The following is a 23146-nucleotide window of genomic DNA, read 5'->3' as shown; positions in this document are numbered from 1 at the left end:
TTTTTTTTACATTTTTCATCATATTTTATTACTTTTTTTATGGGAAATTAGATAATATGATTAAAACAATGGTATCTGAAGAAAGCCCTTCTTGTGCTGAAAAAAACAACATATAATTTGTGTGGGTTCACTAAATGAGTGAAGAGAAAATTACATCTAAACACGAACACCGCAAAAGTGTTAAAACAGCCTCGGTCCCAATGGTACAAAAGGTAAAATACAGCCTGGTCCTTAAGGGGTTAATCTAAAATCTTTTTATTTTTCTAGAATAATATATGTTTTTCTTGTGCAAAAAAAAGTCCACTTAAGGAGTAAGCAATCGGTTACTACTGGTTTCTACAAATAAAGATTTTGGAATCGCTGATTTATAGCGTGAAGTGCTTATCTTCTCAAAAGTGAAGGTTCTGATGGAAAGACAAGTGGTTTCTCAACATATCACCAATATCAAATCAAGGAATTGCCCAAACAGCAGGGAACAGTCCGTTTGTTGACAGGATGGTAAGACAGTAGCATCACTAAAATCATTTATCATACATAACCCACAGTGCTATAGGATCGTATGTCTAGTAAAACAGGATGAGGCAACACTAGTTTAAAGACAAAGCTGCAGTGTCATCAACATTTATAGCACAAACATACATCTCCCAGGCCCTGCTCCAATATCACCCCTCCAAACCCCTTTCAAGAGTTTGAAAGAAAGTGGGGCTATCTCTACCTCTACGTACATGGGCATATTTACTTTGGGTGTTGCCAGCCACCTCCTGCAAGCTTGTATCCTCACTGCAGAACTCTGAGATATGATGTCATTTCCTGGCACTCCGTGACTTGAAGCATTCTTTGGAGGCTGTGCCTCTTTGGCTCAGCATCCATAGTGTAGATTGGGCTGTTACAAAGATCTGAAATCTCCCTTGTAACTTGCCCATTGAAAAGTGGCGCACCATCCAAGAGTGACTTGGGACTGTTGCCCCCCCTAGATCTGATGGCAGAAATATACCACTGCTTACATGTGCTGGCCCAATCCCGTAATGTAGAAACACTCCCCTTCTTTCTTTTATAACAAGCAGAAGAGGGGTAGCTCCTGGGGTCTAGCCATGGTTAGTTCCCAGCTTTGATTTTAAAACTTTATAGCAATCTATGTGCAGCTCTAGAGCTACACAAAGTTACCATTAATGTGGTAAAATATACAATTGCAACAATATTTAACATATAAGTAAACTAATAATTGCAATATTATATTAACAATTAAATATTAGTAATTTATGTGATTCACAATAGCTAACATCCATTTCTACATTTTTTTTTTAATTACTGGGATTTACTCAAATGATCAGTCATCTTAATTGTGTTTGACGTGAATGGGAGAATAACACACGGTTTCAGTCTTTAATTCCAGTTTATCCAGTCATTAAGGATTTGGAGTGGGTGGAAATTTAGTCTCAGCAGTGAATGTGTCATCAGGAGTCAGTGCTGGTATATTCACCAAGTCCACTTCAAATTATGATTTGTTTTTTCAAACTGACAAAATATTCTGCTGTTGTTACAATAGAGAAGACATAGAAAGAGTCAGAATGTTGATTTCATTGGATATTACCAGGACTGATTTAAAAAAATAATGAGGTACCAGATCAGCACTGGTTCAACACATTGCTTCCGTGCCACTCTGTATAACTGACGTCTCATGTGCAAATGTACCCACACATGAGCATGCATGAATACCGAGCTGGGTTGCCATAAATGACACCTGTGTGCTTCAATATGTAACCCCTTAACTGGTTGCCCCTATGCAGAATAAGGTTGGCACGTTAGCATGGCTCTGCTGAATATGCACAGTACTGTATATGGTGGTTGCAAAGTAAAAAAACTTTCTGTTTAGTAACTTGTTTTTATGGAAGACATTAATGCAAAGTGAAAATATTTCCACTAATTAGAGGGTAAGACACCACCTTAAGCTATTGACAGTAATCAGAAAGTAGTGGGATTTCTAGTCTGTCTAGTTATAAATTCACTGGTGGCAGCTCATAAAACATAGTCGCCAGAGTAATAAAACCCACAATGCCGTCCAGCTGGTACTTCCTCCCAGAACAGTGAAGGGAGCGCGACTGAGACAGCTCTATGATCACCCGGTTCGTACTGAGTTTGCTTAATGCACAAGCTTAAATAAAGTTATAGGAGCAAAACCTCAAACACCATAAATCAAATCCTTCCATGCACGTTTCACCGACTTTCTGTTGGCTTCCTCAGGGGCAAACGGTTACAGACTCACTGAAGTGGGCTACCATAGTATCAAACATTTTCCATGGCATCATATTAATGGAGTGCTAAATGTTATAACAGGTTCCCTTATTATATGTATATCTATATATAGTACCAATATATATATATATATATATATATATATATATATATATATATATATATATATATATATATATATATATATATAGTTTAATGTCACAAATATATCAAGGGCAATCATCATATATACAGGGTAGTCATTATCAATTATTCCAGAAAGGGGGTATAGTTAAACCTCATCAATCATTCCACTGGGAGTTGGTACTATGTCGATACCACCAATGTGATTATTGGGAATTAATGTCTGCTTTCCTAGGACCCAGTGAAATGTGTTCCATGTCACAAAAAGTCTATATTGCTGGGGCCCCAATTACACTCCGGGAGCTACAAACAGTCATTAAATCCTTGCCTAACAACAAAACGCCCGGCCCTGATGGCCTTCCGGCCGAATATTACAAGCTTCTCTTGCCCCATATTCTCCCATATTTGAAGGATCTTTACAATAATATTCTGAATGGCAATCCCCCCCCGCCGAATTTTAATACTTCTCGAATAGTGGTTGTTTTAAAACCTAATAAGGACCCTACCCTTCTTCCGTCGTATAGGCCCATTTCCCTTCTTAATCAAGATCTTAAGATTCTTTCTAAGCTAAGGGCCAATAGACTCCAAACTATATTACCTAACCTAATCTCTCCTTCTCAAACCGGTTTTATGAGGGGGAGGCGCTCGGCGCAGAACATCCGCCGTGTCTTAGCTGCAATTCACCACACTAAACTTGCCCGTCAGTTCCATAATATTATTATCAGTTGCGACGCCGATAAGGCGTTTGACAGGATCTCATGGCAATACCTTACTAGTTTTCTCAAATTTCATCATTTCGGAATGCCATTCCTGAACCTGTTTAGGGCGCTGTATGAGTCCCCTGTAGCACAACTGACAGTTAATGGTCTTAACTCCCGATTCTTTTCACTAGGTAGGGGTACTAGACAAGGCTGCCCCTTATCCCCACTTTTTTTCAACCTGGCGGTGGAACCCTTGATACGTCTTCTAGAGGCCTCTCAATCTATTGTAGGTATCAAGGTGGGCAGGGTAGAACTTAAATCAGCGGTTTTTGCGGACGATTTTCTTTTATTCCTATCCGATCCTAAATCGGCCATCCCCCACCTTTTGACTTTATTGCAATTATTTCACGAGGCCTCCGGTTTCCTAATTAACCCGCTTAAGACAGTGGCCTTGCCCATTTATGACCAGGCTAAGTTAGGTTGGGGTGATACTTTCCCCTTCCAATGGTCCTCCTCACGCTCCATAACTTACTTAGGTCTGCAGATTCCCGCGAATTTACATCTTCTTTATGATTTAAACTTTTCCCCACTCCTCTCTCGCATGGCGAACGATTTCCGCTCCTGGGGACGACTACCGCTCTCCCTAACGGGTCGTTGCCATTTATACAAAATGGTGGCCTTCCCTCGTCTTCTCTACCCCCTTCAGATGCTGCCGCTTATCATAGAAAAATGCGACCTCCGCACACATGATAGACTCCTCCGTAACTTTTTATGGCAACATAAGAAACATAGGATTTCTTTATTTAAACTCCAACAGCCTGTTTCCCACGGTGGCCTTAACCTTCCGAGCCCCCTGGGATATAGCCTTGCTGCTAACTATAAAATAGCACTTGAATGGCTTTTACAAACACCTTGCTGCGCCTGGCCTCTCTTGGATCAACAGTTTACACCTGACGTTCACCTTGCCTCTCTTCTCCACCTGCCCCCTTCCGACTGGCCTGTTTCCTTACGAGACAACCCACTACTTGTTGCCCCTGCCAGGGCTTGGAGGTTGGTGCGTAGGGCCCAAGGCCTTAGCCCAAATGTCTCCTTGTATCTGCCTTTCCTCCGCAATCCTGATTTCCATGACGGCAGGGCTGCTGCTCTGTTTTCCCACTTGTATGCTAGGGGAGGCAGACTCCTGACCCATTTCTTAACTGATGGTATTGGGGCATTACTTTCCTACGAAGGTCTTTTGACTAAATTCTACCCCATACCTATTCATAGGTTGCATTTCCTACAAATCTCCAGTTACGCTTCTAAAATTCTCTCCTGCCTTTCTCCATCTGACAAGAACAATAGACTAGATAAACAGACCCTACTCTTGCAGACTGGTCCTACCTCTGTCTCCCGACTATACAGTTTGACTCGCCCGTTGATTGATCTAGAGACCGTGACTCAGGGCCTTGCTAAATGGCGGCTGGACTTCCCTGACCTTACGACAGACTGCCTGGTTGACGCCACTATTAGGGCTACTAGGATATTAGTCTCTAAATCCTATTCTGAAATGTTTTTAAAATTGTTACATAGGGCCTACCTTCCCCCAAAGCTATGGAAACTGGTGCACATGGCGGCTGATTCCCACTGCCCGAAATGTCTCCATCCTGACGCAGACTTAATGCACTGCCTCTGGCTCTGTCCCCAAATTCAGGTTTTCTGGGCTTCCATTCATGATTTTGTCACTACATCGTTGAAACTACCTCTTACTATGACCCCCGAATGGGCTTTATTTGGCATTTTTTCCCCCGCCGATACTTGTCGACTTCCAGCGAGAGATAGATCCCTACTGGTGGTGGTGGCGGCGGTGGGGAAGAAGGCCATTCTTTCTCAGTGGATCCAGCCACATCCACCCACTTTGGCCATGTCCCTGTCACGACTAAATTATATTTTCCAAATGGATTGGACCGAATCTTCCCTACATAGAGAAACCAAAGCCCGTGCCTTCTTTACTAAATGGTCGGCGTATATTCCCACACTGGCTCCCTCCACTAGGGCCTCTCTCCTTTCCATGTTCCAATACACTGGATGGTTTTCTCGGCAAATCCTACTGGGCAGACACCCCCTGCCGGGTTTAGGTTGATTTTATTTTATTCTCATTTTATTTTGTTGTTATGGTAAGGTTTTCCTTATGTATCTTGAATTATATACTTTGGTACACGATGTATCGTTTGTTGTCCTGGCGGTGTGCTGTGTCGGGCGTCCCTTCCGCTTCGTACTCCTCGTCCTACTCTTACTTTGTCTTATTTACCATTGTACCACTGACGACTGCTTTAAAATCATTTTGTAATCTTTATTCTTTTTGATCTTTGTATACGTGTGTTTGTATACTTCAACTGCATTCCTCCTGTTTGCGGCAAAAATAAAAGTTTAAAAAAAAAAAAAAAGTCTATATTGCTTTCATGGTAGATCTTGACATGTCTCGAAACCGAGGTTTCAAAGAGGGCCCTAATCGAATCATATGTTCTAAAATCCTCCTCCTAACTTGACAGAACATTTTTCCTATATGTTTAGCACCACATGCATCTGTCACAGGCTAACAATGGCACCAGGTGGGTAGAAAAGGGCTATCTACTGAACTATGTGCCCATGAAGAAGAAACAATTAGCTGTCTCTAATCAATGTACAGAGCTCATACAAAATAATAACAGAAGGAGAGGCACACGCATAAAATAATTGGATTTTTTTCCTAACTTTAATATGCTTTACTAAAGGAACCAACAACATAGAACCTTTTATTCTGTTTTAATATTAATTTGAACCACCTGGCACCTAAAAGAACAAGTTCAAAGAATGTCTATGTGCCTAGGGGATCTTAGTCTTAATACCCGAACACAATGTTCATTTTGCATAGGTGGCAGTTTGTAAGAACTTGCTAGGCCTTTTATTATTTGGCATAAATGCGCAGCATACTAAAAGTAATTTATTACAGCGAAAAGGTTTAGAGCCTACTTCTCTGTCAGGTGCCCTGATTTCAGAGCATTGTATATTGTATTGGTCTTTCTTATGATTCAAGGGTTTATTCTTTTATTTATCAACTATACTTTCTAAATGTGAGAGTTTGGAGTATCCAGCTGTGAGATAAAAGTATTAACATGCTTTCAAAGAAACACATGAAACAAAAACAGCACAATTACAGAACACGTACTTTAATCCATTGGTTATGTTTAGAAAACCGCTTAAAATGACAACATAAGCACAGGGTCGGATTTTCTTGTCATACCAGATAAAATGCAGTACTAGGGAGTGAGACCTTTACCTATAAGGAAAATAATTGTACCCGAGTCTTTTACTGTTTCCAAAAGGCCCGTATTAATCTAATATGTACAAGAAACCAGAAGTATCCTCAATGGAGTAATCTAACAGGAAGCCAGAAATCAAACAATTATTCCAGTGGGTATAACTGGGTTATCTGCGAAGAACTATTATAAAGTGATTGACGGGAAGGAAACTGTGAATTAGGGAGGTCAATGACCAGCACATCATGGATTCACATCAAACATAAGTGAACACTTTATTCTTTTATTCATGGATTCAAAATATTTCACAAACAAACCAATCCATGTTTTACATGGATTATATGGTAAAGTTTTATTAATAGTTTTATTAATAGTTCTCATATTATATTACCATTTACATATAAACCCGCTGCATATACAATTATATCCAACATTTACCGCTTAACATTGAAAGCTATGTTAAATATTCAACTATTATACTCTTCCATTACTCATGCTTTCCTCTAGGGAAGGAACTAAGAGATCTTATCGAAGCTGACTATATCTGATTACTGTTCTTATCATGCCCAGGCCTTTATCTACATATAGCTCTATAGAGGAGTTAAGTCATTTCTGAGGAAAGACTAATTGCATCACCACCACTAGCAGTCACCTCTGTGATTCTTTAGAATGATGCAAAATCTTAAACTAGGTAATAAAAATATATCATGTAATTAGAATAAGACTTCGTACTATTATAATGTTATTTGATGCATTTGATTTTTAAGGTACAGCATATTGTAAAGAGGGTTGCATCACTGTGCACTTTAGCCATGTATTACTCTGCAAGTTATCTGAAGTAATGTGAAAAATATGAACTTGCCCAATTAAACAACAAATCTACAAAATGTATATATTAGCATTAATCATACACAATTCCTTAATAATGATCCCCTAAATTTAAGGGACGGACACCTCTTCAGCATAGATGAAGAACATCCTGCTCTGTGTGCAAGACAACATCAGTCCCAATAGAGTCCTTTTACTATGGGAGGACATGCCCAGTGCTCACACCCCGCTCTCCTTTTCAAGCTTTGGAAGATTAATGTGAGCAAAGTCTAACAGATTATATGTTGAGTTACAGACTCTAAATTTTAGGCCCATGTGAAGGTCCACCTAAAAAAGTATAAATCTTCCCAAAATCCACCTTGCTAAATAAGAATAAGGAGTCTGCTGGGAAAATAATCCATTCTTAGCCTCAGAAGGCAATGGGTATTTTATGTGTCTTATCTAGGCACTTTCTGTCCCCTAACACTACCGTTATTTAAAAATAGTGCTGTTTGTGTTAATCCAGCAGTATATTTTGAGGGCGAGTGATAGAACATGGTAGGTTTAAGGGTTTGAGAGCCAGAAAGTTTGACTGTTCTTTTTTTTTCTTTTTTATAGGTCATTTGTAATCCAGAGATTAAAATTGCACATTATGATGGGCCACGCACTCTAATACAGTTAAGTAACACATTCTTGCATCATAAGTGGTAGAGGCTAATACAGTGAGTGAATGGGATAGGCATGAAGCTATCCTGAATATTAGAACAAACATTGCTTAAGGTTTCAGTCTATACATCAGATTAAAAGGGGCTGTCTAGATGGAGCAAATAGGTTTTATCTGCTGTCAGATTATATGTATCTATTGAGAGTAAGAGTGGCTGGGCAGTAATTTTTTTATTTATTCAGATGTTACTTTAATGTTATTGTACTTATGTATGGAAAACTTGGTGATTGCATATGGTCCAGGCAGGGGCGTAACTAGAAACCTCAGGGCCCCGGTGCGAGAATCTGTTAAGGGCCCCCCCCACCCCAACCCATCTATCCCTTTCTCACGATCTACCCTCTCCCTCCTACCCCCTTCTCACGATCTACCCTCTCTCTCCCTACCCCCTTCTCACGATCTACCATCTCCCTCCCTACCCCCCTTCTCACGATCTATCCACTCCCTCCCTACCCCCCTTCTCACGATCTACCCACTCCCTCCCTACCCCCCCTTCTCACGATCTACCCACTCCCTCCCTACCCCCCCTTTGTCGGTCACTTACCGTCAACTCCTGTGTTGGGAGCGTGAGGCGTTTGTCTCGGGTGCCGGCGCTTCACTGTTGAGTGCCGGCATATGACGTCATATGCCGGCGCTCAGCGTGAAGCGCCGGCACCCAAGACAAACGCCTCACGCTCCCAACACTGCACTCTGGGCAGCGCTGAGGCAGGCGGCGGTGGCGACGGCGGCAGCAGCGGCAGGGAGCGGAGGCATCCTGGATTTCTGTCAGTCGGGGGTCCCAAGAGTTGCCGAGCGGTCGTTTTCAGCAACCGCTCGGCACCCCTTGGGCCCCCCTGACTGGCAGAACTCCAGGGCCCGGTCGCAGTCGCGACCCCGGTAGTTCTGCCACTGGGTCCAGGTAAGTGAGATCCCATTAGTCTGGTAGAGAGCAGAGTACATTGCCAGTTACTTTGTATTGGCCGTTTCTGCTAGCTATAGAATCTAATGATATTATTCACACAAGCAGTTCACAAACACTCATGTAATGTATGAGCTACAATAGATAATCTGAATAAACCACAGGAATAAAACGTTTTGGCTGTGTTTGTATGTTAGCCAAGCTATGTAACCCCCAGTATATAGAACTAATAATCTGATAAGTGCTTTGAATGCGGATTGAATAACTCATTACTGCACGCAGTATATTTTCAAATTGCTTTTTTGAGCTGTGCATTCTCTTTAACAATGTTTAAAATTAAAATCACATATTGTGTTATGCACTTAGTAATTTGTAAGTCATTAATCTTCTCTTATCACACATATCAAAGTATTCACTGAAGAGGATGTGTTCAATTATTGGAAAAGAATAGCAGTAAAAATGATTTAATGCTTTCCCGGCAACAGATTGTCACGCAGACTGTTTCAGCTCAGCTACAATACATTTGTGAGATAGTCTGACTATATCTAATATTTCCATGGATACATATTATTCCGAAGCGCTTTGAATCTGCATGTCCTTTTTCCCAGACTCATGGACAGTTTTCACCTCTTTTTAGTAGGATATTCAAAGCTAATGGGAAATGTAACAGAGAAGATGGAAGGTTTTCAAAGCAATATTGAAAGTAAAGTTGAAAGCTCCCAAAAATGTATCTGGATGATATCAAAATCCAATACAGTTTTTATTTTCTTTTATCATATGGTACACGTTTCTTTCATTATAATCTCTTTTTTTGAGGCTGAGAATTGGACACACAGTAAATATTTGTAAGATAACAGCTACCAATACAAATACAAAATTCCATTTCCAAAAGCAAACAATTAAAATTTTTTTTTCTTGCGGATGTATGAATATAAGTAAATAATAGTTTGCCATTATTAAGTGTTGCTATACTTTAACTCAACATTTAACAAGGAGTTTGGTGCATGATTCAGATGAAGTATAAATTGTGCCAGCCATGTCCAGTATGAATGATGTTGATGGTGATGGAATTGAGAAGAACCTAAACAAATTATGCCAGTGGTTATTAAATTCATTTTTGTTGTGATCATTTTTTTCCAATTCAAATTAAGCTAAAATGTAAACGTAAAATATATGATGTGGCTGATTATAAAGATATCTTAAGAGGTAGAAGAAAAAAATGATTTATATCTAACAACTATCATCATAACATGAAATAAACCTCAGAAATGATATACATAATATTAAATGTAAATCAATTCTGAATTATAAATTATAAGCAAGGCACAAAAAATTGGGAGGCCAGTTTAGATATTTTTAAGATTGTTAACCTGGGAATAAATAAATGCATGCTTTCTTTCATGGCATGACATAAAAGATCCTCATTCATTTTATATGGCCTGTGACATATTTGTGTTGTTTAAGATATCAAGTTTTATTCGCCGCTAAATAATTGAATAACTACCAGAGATCAATAGCATGCGCAGCTTTTGACATTTAACCGCAGAGTGTACACTCAGCCAGTCCCACAGCTTAATAGGTTTCATAACCAGATGAAGCATCTTCCCAGTAAATAAAGAACGCTACACCCTGCAAGTACTATGTAAAGTCCATTATCTGTGGTCACCTGGGGAAACAAACTGGATGTTACTCAAGGTTGTGCATAATTGAATAGGATATAGATTACACCTCACTCATTGCGTGTAAGAGCAACAGACCGCAACAATTAAGCTACATGTTGATTTTGCATCAATGCGGAAGCTAGCCGCAGAAGTCTTCCATCAAATTGTATTAATCATTCAAAGTGGAACAACTGAGCTGAAGATCTTTATATTCCTATGTTTTACATGGCATACATTTCCAAACTACAACAAAGAAAGAGCAACAAATATTTAATCTATCTTTATATATATATATATATATATATATATATATATATATATATGTAAAACATGAAACATACAGATGTAGGTAGGTCTGCCATTCTTCTTCATAACATCAAAAACAGTGTATGGAAGAAAATAGTAACTTTTTTGCTAGGTGTAGGATAATATCTCTAGCAGTAATTACAAATGATTGAAAAACATCTATAAAATGTTACATTTATTAAAGGACTTAGTATTTTCTGCACTTCAAATAGAGAGGCATTCTACGCAAAAACTGTATAGCACTGTGTAATAACAAAAATATAATAATAAAAAAAACTAGATTTCTTTGAATTAGATGTTTTGGGGACTTGGCATGGACACAAGGGAATATCTGCTGGAATTAACATCTTTTAGCTCTTTTTTTTCTGTGTGCCTCCATTGTAAATTCAAAAGGGCCCGATCTGCATTTCTTTGCCGTGGAATAAAGCCCTAAGATGGGAATTTCCAGGACAAGGAACACATTTTTTTTCTCTTATGATTTGTTTCAGTGTTTTTCACACCTCGAAGATTCGGTCAAGGGCCTATGTTATTGACAAATTCAATTCGCTGACAAAGCAGCTTGCTTTGTTTCTTTGCAGGAACGGACAAAAAAAAGCAGACACAAACAGGGTAGCTGGTAATAGTACATTGAAAAAAGAACCCCCAGGTTCAAGTGAGGTAATAAATGTAGAGATTAATATTTTCCAACAGCATTAGAGTCAAACAAACAGTGATTAAACAAAATAATTATAATTTGTTATCTACAGAAAGATCTAAAAAAAAAATAGCAAATCTATTAAGCACCGCCATTCATTTTTCGTTTGCTTATCATGCAGTGGTATGTCACATCACAATGCTAATGAATGTGAACATATAGGTTTTACTTTCATTATTGTAATTAAAAATGTTAATTTGGAGATTCGAGTATTTGTTCTTAAAACCCAGAATCCTGCTGTGCTTTCAGAATGCTATTGATGGGAGCGGGTCAGGCTAAAGCAACCGGGTCCTGGTGACCTTGGTAGGCAAAGTGTCTCTACAAGGACACTGTTGTCATTGGCAAGGCTTGTAGATTTCATTGGTGCATATGGGGCACTTAGTCCACCACAAAGCATGTTACTGCATAACCCTGATGGTGACATCAACGATTTTAGGGCAATTCGTTCTATATGTAACCTCCAAATATTGTGTAGGCCCATCTGAAGTTTTGGACAATTCCAATGTACTACTGTATCCAGCCTTTTATGTGTCTGATTCACTATTACTGGGTTTCTTATCTCTCACAACAATAAAAACTTTAATCTGAACATGATGACATATAGCAGAGAGAATGTAAAGGTACAGCTTTTCCCAGGACCTATGAATCTGCCATTGGTGGCTCACACGAATGAATAAAAGAACACAAAGAGATATTTAGTCAAAGGAGAAAAAAGCCGGGACCTATCAGGCAATCATCACATAAAAATAAGGGGAAATTAGATGCTTGAAATGTTAGAAATCATTGTTAGGGACAAGCCTGATATCTATTAGTTAGACCCCTATTCCCATGAATATCATATCACTTGCTGCAACTGGAAGATGATGGTCGTAGCTTACTGATGGGGCAATTTGATATTCCACATTTCCACAAAGAGAGAGTTTATTTTCAAAATATCTGCTTGTTTCTGTACATTGGTAAGAAAATATATACGGTACTTTTAATGACAAATGGCATAGATCTATAGATCTGCCTTCTCGTTCGCCATATTAATATCAAGTATCAAGTAGAAATACAATTTTGTGTTCCTGAAGTGGCAGGAAATATGAAATGCATTTATATATATAATGTTAATCACAAGGACTATAAAACATAACTATATAGCAAAGATTAAATTTGCTAGCTACGGATAAGTTCTATGTGTTATTGTGTACAAGTAGCATATGCTTCTCTAATTGTGCACAACAAGTTACTCTGCTGCAATTATCGAGATAAAACCCCAATAGCGTAATTCAGCTAGCTAATGGTTCTTTGAAGGTCATATGAGTTTTCTAGGATAGGATCAACTCCAACATCTAGACAGGCTTACATGACATCATACCCTTAAAGAAAACAGATCAACAAATGGACACTGTCATTCTCAAAATAGATGCATAATTAGACCAGTTGTTCTTCAGGAGTCATTTGTGGAATTTGTTAAAATCTGCACTGCTAGTGAAACCTGAGGATCTAGTTCTACTGTACTATATACAGTACTACGGTTTGTACATATAACCATGACATACATGTTAGGGTCTGTGTCGATGATTTTCTAGTTAATTATATAATTTATCCTACTGCTCATTTGAGTGGCATTTAGAAGTTTCTTGACATTTTAGGTCAGCTGACAACCACACAAAATCTGTGTTTGTTTGCTGGCTATACTACGTCCTTTTACACATAAGAGACTATAAAACAGTTACTGCTAATATGGCTAGGCCTCTGCTCTTAGTGTGTAGACCCCATTAGGTGTTTGATCAAACTTGTGGTCAATATTGACTCGCATAGTGCAAATAAATATATTTCTTTATAGCTGTTCTTTTCCCCTTTGTCCCCTCCAGCAACTTTTTGTAGCTTTTTTCAGCTGCTATTGTTTTTTATGACATACCATTATTTCTACCAGTTGTCTTCTCTCCTCACCGTCTGCTTGTTAAAAAGTACCCCCTAGAATGGTTCAGCTCAACTGGCAAGAAATTACCTAGGAATGGTCTAACCATACAGTGAAATACAAGGCTGCTCTGGCAGTCAAGCTGCAAGGAGCATTATTTGACCATATTAGATACATGGCACAAACAGAATACAGGATACCTTATTTAAAAAAACCTCTGTATTTTATTAAGTCTATGAAAATGTAAAATGGTAATACATTCCACAGAGCTATTAAACAATTATACCTTTTTTCTAGTCAGTATACTCAATACAAGTATTATTAAAACAATACTACTACTACTACTACTAACAGTGATGATGATGCTAGCATTATTATTATTATTATTATTATCATTATTATTATCATTATTAATTATAAAATACTTTCATAAATAAAACCTCAATACGCCTCTCTCACCCCTCAACCTCGTAATCTTAAAAAGTTTCCATGGTAACCTCAAATAGGGGGCTGCCAAGGCTGGCTTATGTGAGTGAGGGCTCCTGGTTGGGCTGTTTCATGATTGTGGGCCACTATCTGAAGCTTTTCTGAGCGTTTTAGGGCTTTTCTACACATATGTGAAACACTTTAGAAGGAGATCTGGCAGATGATACCTCTCATAGGAATAACCCGCACACAGATTGTTCCTTCGAAAATGTATTTCTTAAGAGTAAAACACATTGAAGAAGCTGAACTTATGTTCGGGCCAAAAGTCATTCCTAATTACTTTTTTTAAACATCAGAAAGCCTACTCAGTAAAAAGAAATACAGCAAAAATGGTAACAATGAATATATTAAGAAGGTAATTAACACATCATTAACAAAAGTGATTGCTCAACTGAGAACAATTTAGCACAGGATAGATGTTAAAAAGGTGCCAATTCATTTATTCGCGGAGATGTGCTGTTATCTATTTACCATAAATACCAAACACACTCAAATATCAGATACTCTTCTGCTCTGGCATAACAAGACAAAACTTGCGTTTCCAGAGGCATGTTTCACATGCAAATTTTCATGAATCCAGCTGCATACTTTTTTGACCTTATATGTTATTCTTTAGATGCAAAGCACAAAACCATTTCTACTTTTAAAGGACTCGAAAACATAATCCCACCGTTTGTATATTAAATATAATCTACACAATTTAAGCCATTCTACAAGAGCCATGACACTTTGTCTAGGATCATTTTAGTTCACATGTAGAGTAATTATTGTAATTATTATAGCTCATATATAAGTATTAATACATACTGTGGCTGTTTTGATTATGTGGTATATTTTAGAGTTAAAAGAAAACAACTATGTTCTAGTTTAGTAGAAAAATATATATAGTCATATATTAGCTCAAGAGTAAAATGCAGTATTTACACAGGTTACACCTTTTATTGGGGTAACATAGAAAAAAGATATAAAGTCACATAAGCATTTGATAAACTGTCTCTTGTTTAGACAGAATCAATATACATCTTTAGGCCCAATAAATGTCTCATCAATCTGCTTTACCAGTACATAGTAAATATAAATAACAGCCCTATAATAATAATAATTCTGTATAAACATGAGTGCGTTATATTTAGGTATATTCATAATACTTTATCATTCTGTCATACTGTATGTCAACAGTCGTACTAGCTTGTATTATGAATTGAACCTGTCACTCAAATAGTTTTGGTATGCAGAGCATAGTTAGCGTGAAAGCAAAAGATCTATTTGGTTACATTATGTATCTCCTGCGTTATCACTAGTCCTCTGATTTGGTGATCAAAGATATACAATGATATTGCACAACCTAAAGAAGACAACGTCTGGTGGATAGGGCGCCAGGTCGACATGGCGCGTGTGGCACAGTGTTTAGGTTTTAGTAACTACAAGCCGCAATGAAGAAATTCATTGATTGGCACATATGATAAAGCAATTGTACACTGTCCATCAAAGTTAAATGTTAAATATAAATCATACTGGTCACATGAATATGTATAGTGTTTGTTGAATGGTAAGTATAGCATCAGCACACTATTCATAACAACTGAATGGCAACATGCTGTAGTATATTAGGTACAATGTCAGCAATAAAAAGTCATTGTAATATATAGGTTAGATAACAAAAACTAAAAGGACTACTCCGTGCCAGGGTGACCGATCATTCATTGGGGAAGACAGGTACCCCATTTCTTAAAACATAAAGTTAAACTTTGCTTACTGCACCAAGATTGGTGACGTCCATGTCTTTCCTTTCCCATTGTGCAATCACTTGTGCATTCTGTCTTGTTAGTTTCTGTGGTATTTGTCTGTCTTTCCACCAGCTGGCCTATTTGCCTTTAAGTCTGTTTGCCGTTATGCTCAACATGCTTATTAAGGACGCACTCTCAACTTGTGCTTAAATCCAGTTGCCAGACACAATCTTATGAGCTGAACATAGGTGTGAACCAACAAGATTCTCCAGTGGTTGTTTTCTATGAAAATGTCTTCTCTGTCTAGGCTAACACTGGCATCTGCGCAACATTGCATCATGAAACCTGTGCAGGCCTGTTGAACTTGTTGTTCAGTCCTACATCTGTTATTATTGCAGATTTTCCCCGTATCTTACACAATCTTCACCTACCTACACCGCACATATATATATATAATTAGTTGTCAAGAGGAATCTCTGGAGCTATTGGTAGCTCTCGAGTGGTTTGCACGCCCTAGAAAGTCTAGGGAAGAGTTCTCTTTAGGAGAGAACCCCCCCCCTCTCCACTATCATTTACCATTATCAATCAGTGCTTATGAGATTAACATGCATTGCTCCTATGGGAAACCAAACCCATTCAGCATACCAGAGAAGAATATACTTTATTTATCTAGGCAGCTCTCAAGTGAAAGAATACAATGCAATAGAAGAGAAACAAAGGAGGCAGATGAAGACCAAAATTCATCATGTTGACTAGAGCGGGTAACCTTTTAGCAACCTTTCCCACCAGCATCTCACATACTGCAAGGAAAACGGTTCTCCGGTGCCTGTAACTTTAACAATATTTTTTTAGAAAACGACATGATATAATGTATTTTCTTTCCATAAAATGATGCAAGCCACTTTCTCAGCTATTGTAGTAAATTTAATACCACCATTTCTTTCTACACTTTTCTAGCTGCCAAGGCTTTAAGGCAGCTGTGAAGGGCACCTGTATCCTGTGGCAAATATTATGGTTGAACAGTGTTTCTGCTATTGATATCATTGTAAACCATCCACTGAGAGAAATAGGACCTTTTACTGACATTTATAGAGTTTCTATACCTGTGGCTGATTACCCCTTGATGGAGCCAAGGAACATAGAGACAGATGTTATTAGGGAAGATTAATTGTCAATTGGTGGTCAGTAAGATTGCAGTTTGCTCAAGCAGAATTAAGATGAACAGGAGCTCTGTGCATATAAACCCAACCGCTTGAGTGCTAATTTTCTAAGGTTATGTATATTTGCAAAACTTTCGGTCCTTAATGTGATTATTGGACTATATTTCTACAGTGTATCGGTCCATTGCAGTAACAATTTTCCGGCGAGAAATGTAACTTCAGTATAAAAATCTAAATAATAAAAAAATGTAAAAAGGAGGTGCACTTGGAAAGGGTTTACCCCCCCCCAAAAAAAAAACCACAAACAGTAAATACAATAAACAAAAATACCATGAACAATCTTGGACAGGAAAAAAATAAATGTGTTTTTTCTAATCAGTATGTGCCCTAAGTGAAATAGATATAGAGGTTATTATTTTATGGCCAAGATCATTTAATAAGAAATGAACATAAGAAAATGAGTCAAGCTCCTCGTCTGTCAAATTGTTATGTTAAATACTACGTGTGATGTCCTTTTTAATTATTGTCCAGCTCTACAGAATAGGGTGGCGCTATATAAAACAATACATAATAATATAATAGTTATACTGTTGATCTTCTGTTCGCTTGTCATTGAGCTATGTGAAATATAAAGTTATAAAGTTACCCAAACTATTGCTGTGAATTGGTTCCTTTTAAATCGCCACACCTTTACGCCCTGAGGTGCCTAATTGTGAACTGGCTGTGGTTCTAGCAGTGGATTGAGCCTTCTGTGCCTTAAAGCTATGGTATTAAAATAGTTATTAAATGAGGAAGCAGGTATGAAAAAAGTACGCATGTCCTTGCCTGCCTGTTTGTGCATGACAATCCTTTAAAGGCTTTAAGATATACACTGAGTATTGGAACGCACACAATAAGCATGGCCCTTTATAAAAAGAATAACAAAGGGAATAATAGTATAAAGTGTCAGTGTTGACAAAGCTATTCTTTATAACTCAAGGAAACTCCCCACTTAAAAATATTAACGCTGGAAGAAATATCACATACAGATGAGCAATGGACTAGAAAAAAAGCCCACTCTTGTAAGTAATATAGAAGTACGGCTATGTGGCATTTAAATGAAATGTGCTTTGTGTCATTCCAGTATTCTGCGCACAGACGCATGATGGTAACTTCACTTGACACATACATATAACGCTCACTGTACTCGACACCCTGTGTGTTGCTTGCAGTGCTAGCAATCCGATACCTCGGTATATAACAATGTACTAACACTTTAGAAACGATATCAGGTAACTTATGTAAGAAAGACCTCTTATTTTATTCTTCTACATTGTGAAATCAAAAGAAAATGTAATGTTCATTTATAAAGGGATTTTTTTTTTCCGTTCAGAAGATCAATGGAAATAATGAAGAACATGCAGTAATTTGCAGATCTAGGTCACAGGTAAAGATCAAAGGATGAGGGACATATTTTGTAAAATAAAGAGATATATCGCGTGATAGTAGCTAAAATTACTTTCTAGATTTTCACCACATAATTTAAAAGCACTAAGAACCACCAAACATACCTTCTTTTTATATAAAATTGTCTTCTTACAGGTTACTAATTTTAGGTTTTTTTCTAAATAAATAGACTTTACCCAATCACTGTGATCACTACTTCTGTTTAAAAAATAATGGACATTTTCAGCCTCAGTACAACCTTGGGTTCCTATTGCCTGAAACCTCATATTTGATACCCTAAGGCCCTTTATATGTTACATACCGGACCACCAGGGATGGGGTCACACAACGGGGGCTTGGGATATGGGGGCATGTATAGCAAGTCCCGATTACACCTGCAATTACCAGTGATGCCATTAGGCCACCAAGGATAATATTAGCAATGGGGTTACTGTTAATATGGCTGTTTAAGGGTGAACATTTAAAAAGCCAGATTTAACCCTTTCCCAGTGCATTTGAGATGAAAAGAAAACACTCCATATCGTAGCAGCATAGAACCACCGCGGCTACCTAGCTTCATGTGATCAGCACATGGGACAATTGCTCTTCTGTCTCCCTTGCCAGCTTTCGCCCCGCTAAATAGTTTGCAAGAGGGTTGCAATTTCATCTGACTGGCATGGCTATGCATTAAAAAGGACTGTCTCTGGTGAGACCACAGCTCTCACGCAAACTGACTTCCAATGTCACAATAATCCTGTCTGTCTCCAGCCCATGCTTTCTGATCAGGGTAGTTATGTTCATGTTTTCAGGTTTTGTGCTTATTGTATAGCTGGCTGCTATTACATATAGGAAATATGTATAGATAGCGGCTAATAATGCATGCTGCTAACAACTCGTGTAGACGTTTCAGAGGCCAGGTAGACACTAAGACAAAAACGAGAAATACAGCTTTGACACTTATAAATCTATTCAATTGGTTGCAAGACTGAGACAGGCATAACATCAACGATATATATCAATTATGAATGAGTGCATATATATATTTCACTTAAAGTGAGAGTTTGCTTTCCCTGACAGCTCCACTAAAGAGAAATACAAAGTATTCTGTGAAGATATGCATTCTAAAATTGTTTAAAAAAACTATATAAACTGCAGCTCTGCGGCTGCCACTCTCCTCCTTGGTCTGATGATTCATGCCATCACTGAACTCAACAGGAGCACTTCCCATGCATGTGCATATGGGTCTAAACCCCCTGCCCACGGTGTCACCAGACCAGTGCTGGAGTTGACTTGCGTTAAGTATGTTAGCGGAACAAATCTCCTACACAGAAAATGGATGGAGGTGTGGGGAAAGGGGCGAATGAACATAGAGGCATTCTACAGAATCAGGGGCACACCATTAAAATGTAAAGGAGCCATGCTATTTTATGCATTAAAGTTCATATGATGGGTTGATTGTCCCTTTAAAGGGAATGTTTAGTGCCCCACCAACAATAAATGCATCCTTTTACTGAAAAAAGAATAAAAAAAGTTACTTTCATTATCCCCCTCCGTGTTCTGTGTTTGGCACTAGTGTTGGATACAGCTAATCACTGGCAGAAAAGCTCTCCCATTTAAATCAATGGGAACACTTTCTGTGCATGTTCCCAGGGGGCTCATAAAAGCCGGTCCTCTTGTGAAAGCGAGTGCTGGAACTGGCTGGCAGTGAGTAGTAGCTCATTCATGCGCATTGCTAAACAGGAGATGCATTCTGTCAAATACATACCCTGCAAGGCGAGGAGCTGGGGGGGCAGGGAGAACGACAAAATACATAGAGAAGATTCTGATGAATCCCTCTCTGCTTATGAATACAAAAAAGCAATTGTCAGGTAACACTTAGCTATTATATGCATTAAAGTGCACATGATGGCTGGGCTTTGTATCCAGGTGGTGATGGCTGATTCTGTAGGACTGAGTTACAGTAAACATTTGGGATAAAAGAGTGTCACCAATTTATTGGCCAAAATGTTCGATGAAAACCAAAGGCGTTTATATGTTTATTGTTTTATCCTACTGTCTCATTTATGTCTATGGGTCTTTTTCATTTACTTCATGTAATATTAAAATTGACAGCATTAAGACAGAACTAATGTAAATAATTTGATTGTGAATTCTTGCAACTGTGTGGTTAGATTGGACTATGTGCAGTGTCTACATTGACACCTATGATATTTTACATGCAATAACTCTAGATGTTAATCATTTATATAGATAAAGACAGCTGGGTACTTGTGTAAAAACACAGCTTGACTATTATTCAGCTTTGGAATAAAAGCATTTAGTATTTAGCGTCAGGTTTAATTAATGCTCTACAGAAGGAGGGTGTCTTAGTAAAACTGATATATGAGCTATATTAGTGTTATCTGTTGACATTATGCAATAAGATGTACTGTGTAAATCATTAAAGGAAAAGCCGTATCCCTGTTCTTTGTGGAAAGAAAGCAACTGGGGCATTGAGTGTGACTACTAAATTATGTCAATGGAGGTATAATGAAATGGTAAGCAGTGAACTAAAGCAGCATAGCAATAGACAAGAGAGAACAAAACCTAATTAACTGCCTCCCACTGTATGAAAATTATCTGGAATAAACAGCAGGGCTGGTTCATAATCAAAAGAACATAATGCAGAACATAAGTAAATGCAGTAAACGCAGCACATAAAAAAAGCTTTTCGCATTGTACGTTTATTTCTTAAACTGACATGATGGAATCATAGTATACTGTCTGCATGCCAATCAATGGTAAAAGTGTAACGTCCAGTCTACAATCACCCAACTACTTACATTGACATCTATCAATAAAAGCTGTATCATTATACAAGATACTATGGTTTTTTTATCCAGCTAATTGCATTCAAAAAGGGTAATTACTAAGAGAATCATACAAGGCGATTGAAGTGGAAATATATTAATTGAATAATGCATGCATGGTTCCATGGATGACACTTAAAAGTGTTCTTCGCCGAACTTCATTCATTTAAATATTAAATAGAGTATGAGACCAGGCTTTTTGTTCTACACCATCTGGCTGGCAGACAATGCTCAGCGAATTGTTTTAGAGCAAGCAGCTTTGGGTACCATTACCGTGCATTTTACCTGATTTGTCTTCTATATTCTGGGTTGGCACATGTTCGACTAGAGAGTGAATGCTTTTCCAGAAATGACCGCGCAAGGTGACCATGCCATAAAATCATTATTAAAGAGTGCAGAGCAAAAATGCCATAAATAAGACTAGCACCTGTAATTTGTTTTGTGATTTTGCAGTTTACCTTATAACAAAGGGGGTGTACAATAAGGGCTGTAAAAAAATAGCAACGTAGTCTTCAGATCTTTTGATTGGGGTACAGCAACTACGTTAGGAAACGAGCACCCTGCCCATTGGAGCTTACAGTCTAAATATGTTTTCCTTTGATCCCCACTCAATGAATAACCTGCCCCCCACCCCATAACACAGCTGACAGGTTATAACAAAGGTACACTGGCCTTGCATGTTACAAGATGCAAGAGATACACCATTACTACGCGATTGGGCCCTAGCCCGTAAACTGTGCAAGTTATTGTGCTACATGGACACAGATGCTTGTTGTCTGCCATTCATAGCCACGATACATTGTTGTCTTTGTTAGCTGTTTTATATTTTTCTTATTGAATAACACACAATGTGACAATAAATATTTTTACATGCATAGGAAATACATTAAAAACATGATGAAACATTATAAAGGGGGCATAGTGTGTTGCCTGCTACTTTGGTACTGAAAAGGTAGGAGCTTATAGGAAACAGGTACAAATAGATAGATAGATAGATATAATAAATATATAATAGATAGATAGACCCTTCTCAGTGTTATCAATGGTGTACTAGACTAGAATGACAACAATGGGAGATCTCCTTTGACCCGTCTCTATAAGATGTAGCTCGTCATATAGATGGCCACAGGCTACGTGTGACAACCTAGGCAGACCTGTCTAGCCGCATGCATTGCAAGGCTGGACACCAACGCCATTGTGATCAACTATAAATACAAACTCATCCAAGCACCTTTAGAGTGAATAGGATCACCTATAGCATCAGTGAGGTCTCAGCTGCACCAGCCCTGTGCCTTAAAGACCCCCCCACACAATGGACATAGCACGCAAGCCCCCTTCACTGGCAGGGGGTCTTTGTTGCTGGAAGATTCATTTATGGTTTAAATCACTTACCCAATTGACAAATAAAGAGCAGCTGAAGGCAAGCCACAAAGCGTAGATGTAACATCTCTCTGCTTTTTTTCTGTGCGAGGCTTTTAATGAAGAAGGGGGGATATATTTGTTGCAGTGGAGATCCAGAGCTCAGAAGGTATTCCTTAGGAATGTGTCACTGGCTTCTAGCAGCGCTTCATGGCTAACACTTTCCCCAAAGCTGCCTGCTCTGATCCACTGGCTAAAGCGAAAAGCAGCTATGAAAACGGCCTCCCAGGCAAACAGCTGCCCAAGATAGGGTTAACAGTGACGGAGACACTCCCCCAGCAGCTGATTGGTGGAATTCTGAAGCTCTCCTGCTGCAGATTTAGGCAGAACACAGATCTTTGGAGAAGCCACAGGAGGAAAGTGTGACTTGTCTTATCTCACTAATATAATAATAATAATAATAATAATAATAATAATAATAATAATAATAATAATAATAATAATAATAATATAATTATTATCATTATTATCCCCCAAAATCATTTGTATAATATAGAGGTGATGCAATTTTCATCATGATCATCATGTTTCATCATGTTCATCTGCATAAATTTTGGCTGTAAACTGAGTTTTATCCTGTTTATTTGTAAATGTGTACAGAGAGTGGCTCCAACTCTATGAAAAAATGTCTTACCTACTAAACGTGTTCACTTTATGTAGGTATTTATGTAAAGTACAGTTAACTGTGTATGGTTATTTACTATTTATTCTTGTGAATTCTTTTTTATTTGCTGT

General features: G+C 38.2%; 1 protein-coding gene across 5 annotated transcripts in view; it reads right to left on the bottom strand.

Annotated features, from left to right (window-relative positions):
* PTPRZ1 (protein tyrosine phosphatase receptor type Z1) overlaps positions 1-22649 on the bottom strand; it is a 78957-nt gene extending 56308 nt beyond the window's left edge. For all 5 annotated transcript variants that reach the window (XM_053465327.1, XM_053465329.1, XM_053465328.1 and 2 more), the window contains exon 1: positions 22385-22649. In XM_053465327.1, the coding sequence (XP_053321302.1) occupies positions 22385-22439 (55 nt within the window). In that variant the 5' untranslated portion in view covers positions 22440-22649. The remainder of the gene's footprint in view (positions 1-22384) is intronic.
* Positions 22650-23146: the final 497 nt, after the last annotated feature.

Source organism: Spea bombifrons, chromosome 4 (assembly GCF_027358695.1).
Source record: "Spea bombifrons isolate aSpeBom1 chromosome 4, aSpeBom1.2.pri, whole genome shotgun sequence".
Taxonomy (NCBI): domain Eukaryota; kingdom Metazoa; phylum Chordata; class Amphibia; order Anura; family Pelobatidae; genus Spea; species Spea bombifrons.
This window is presented reverse-complemented; position numbering and strand designations above follow the sequence as displayed.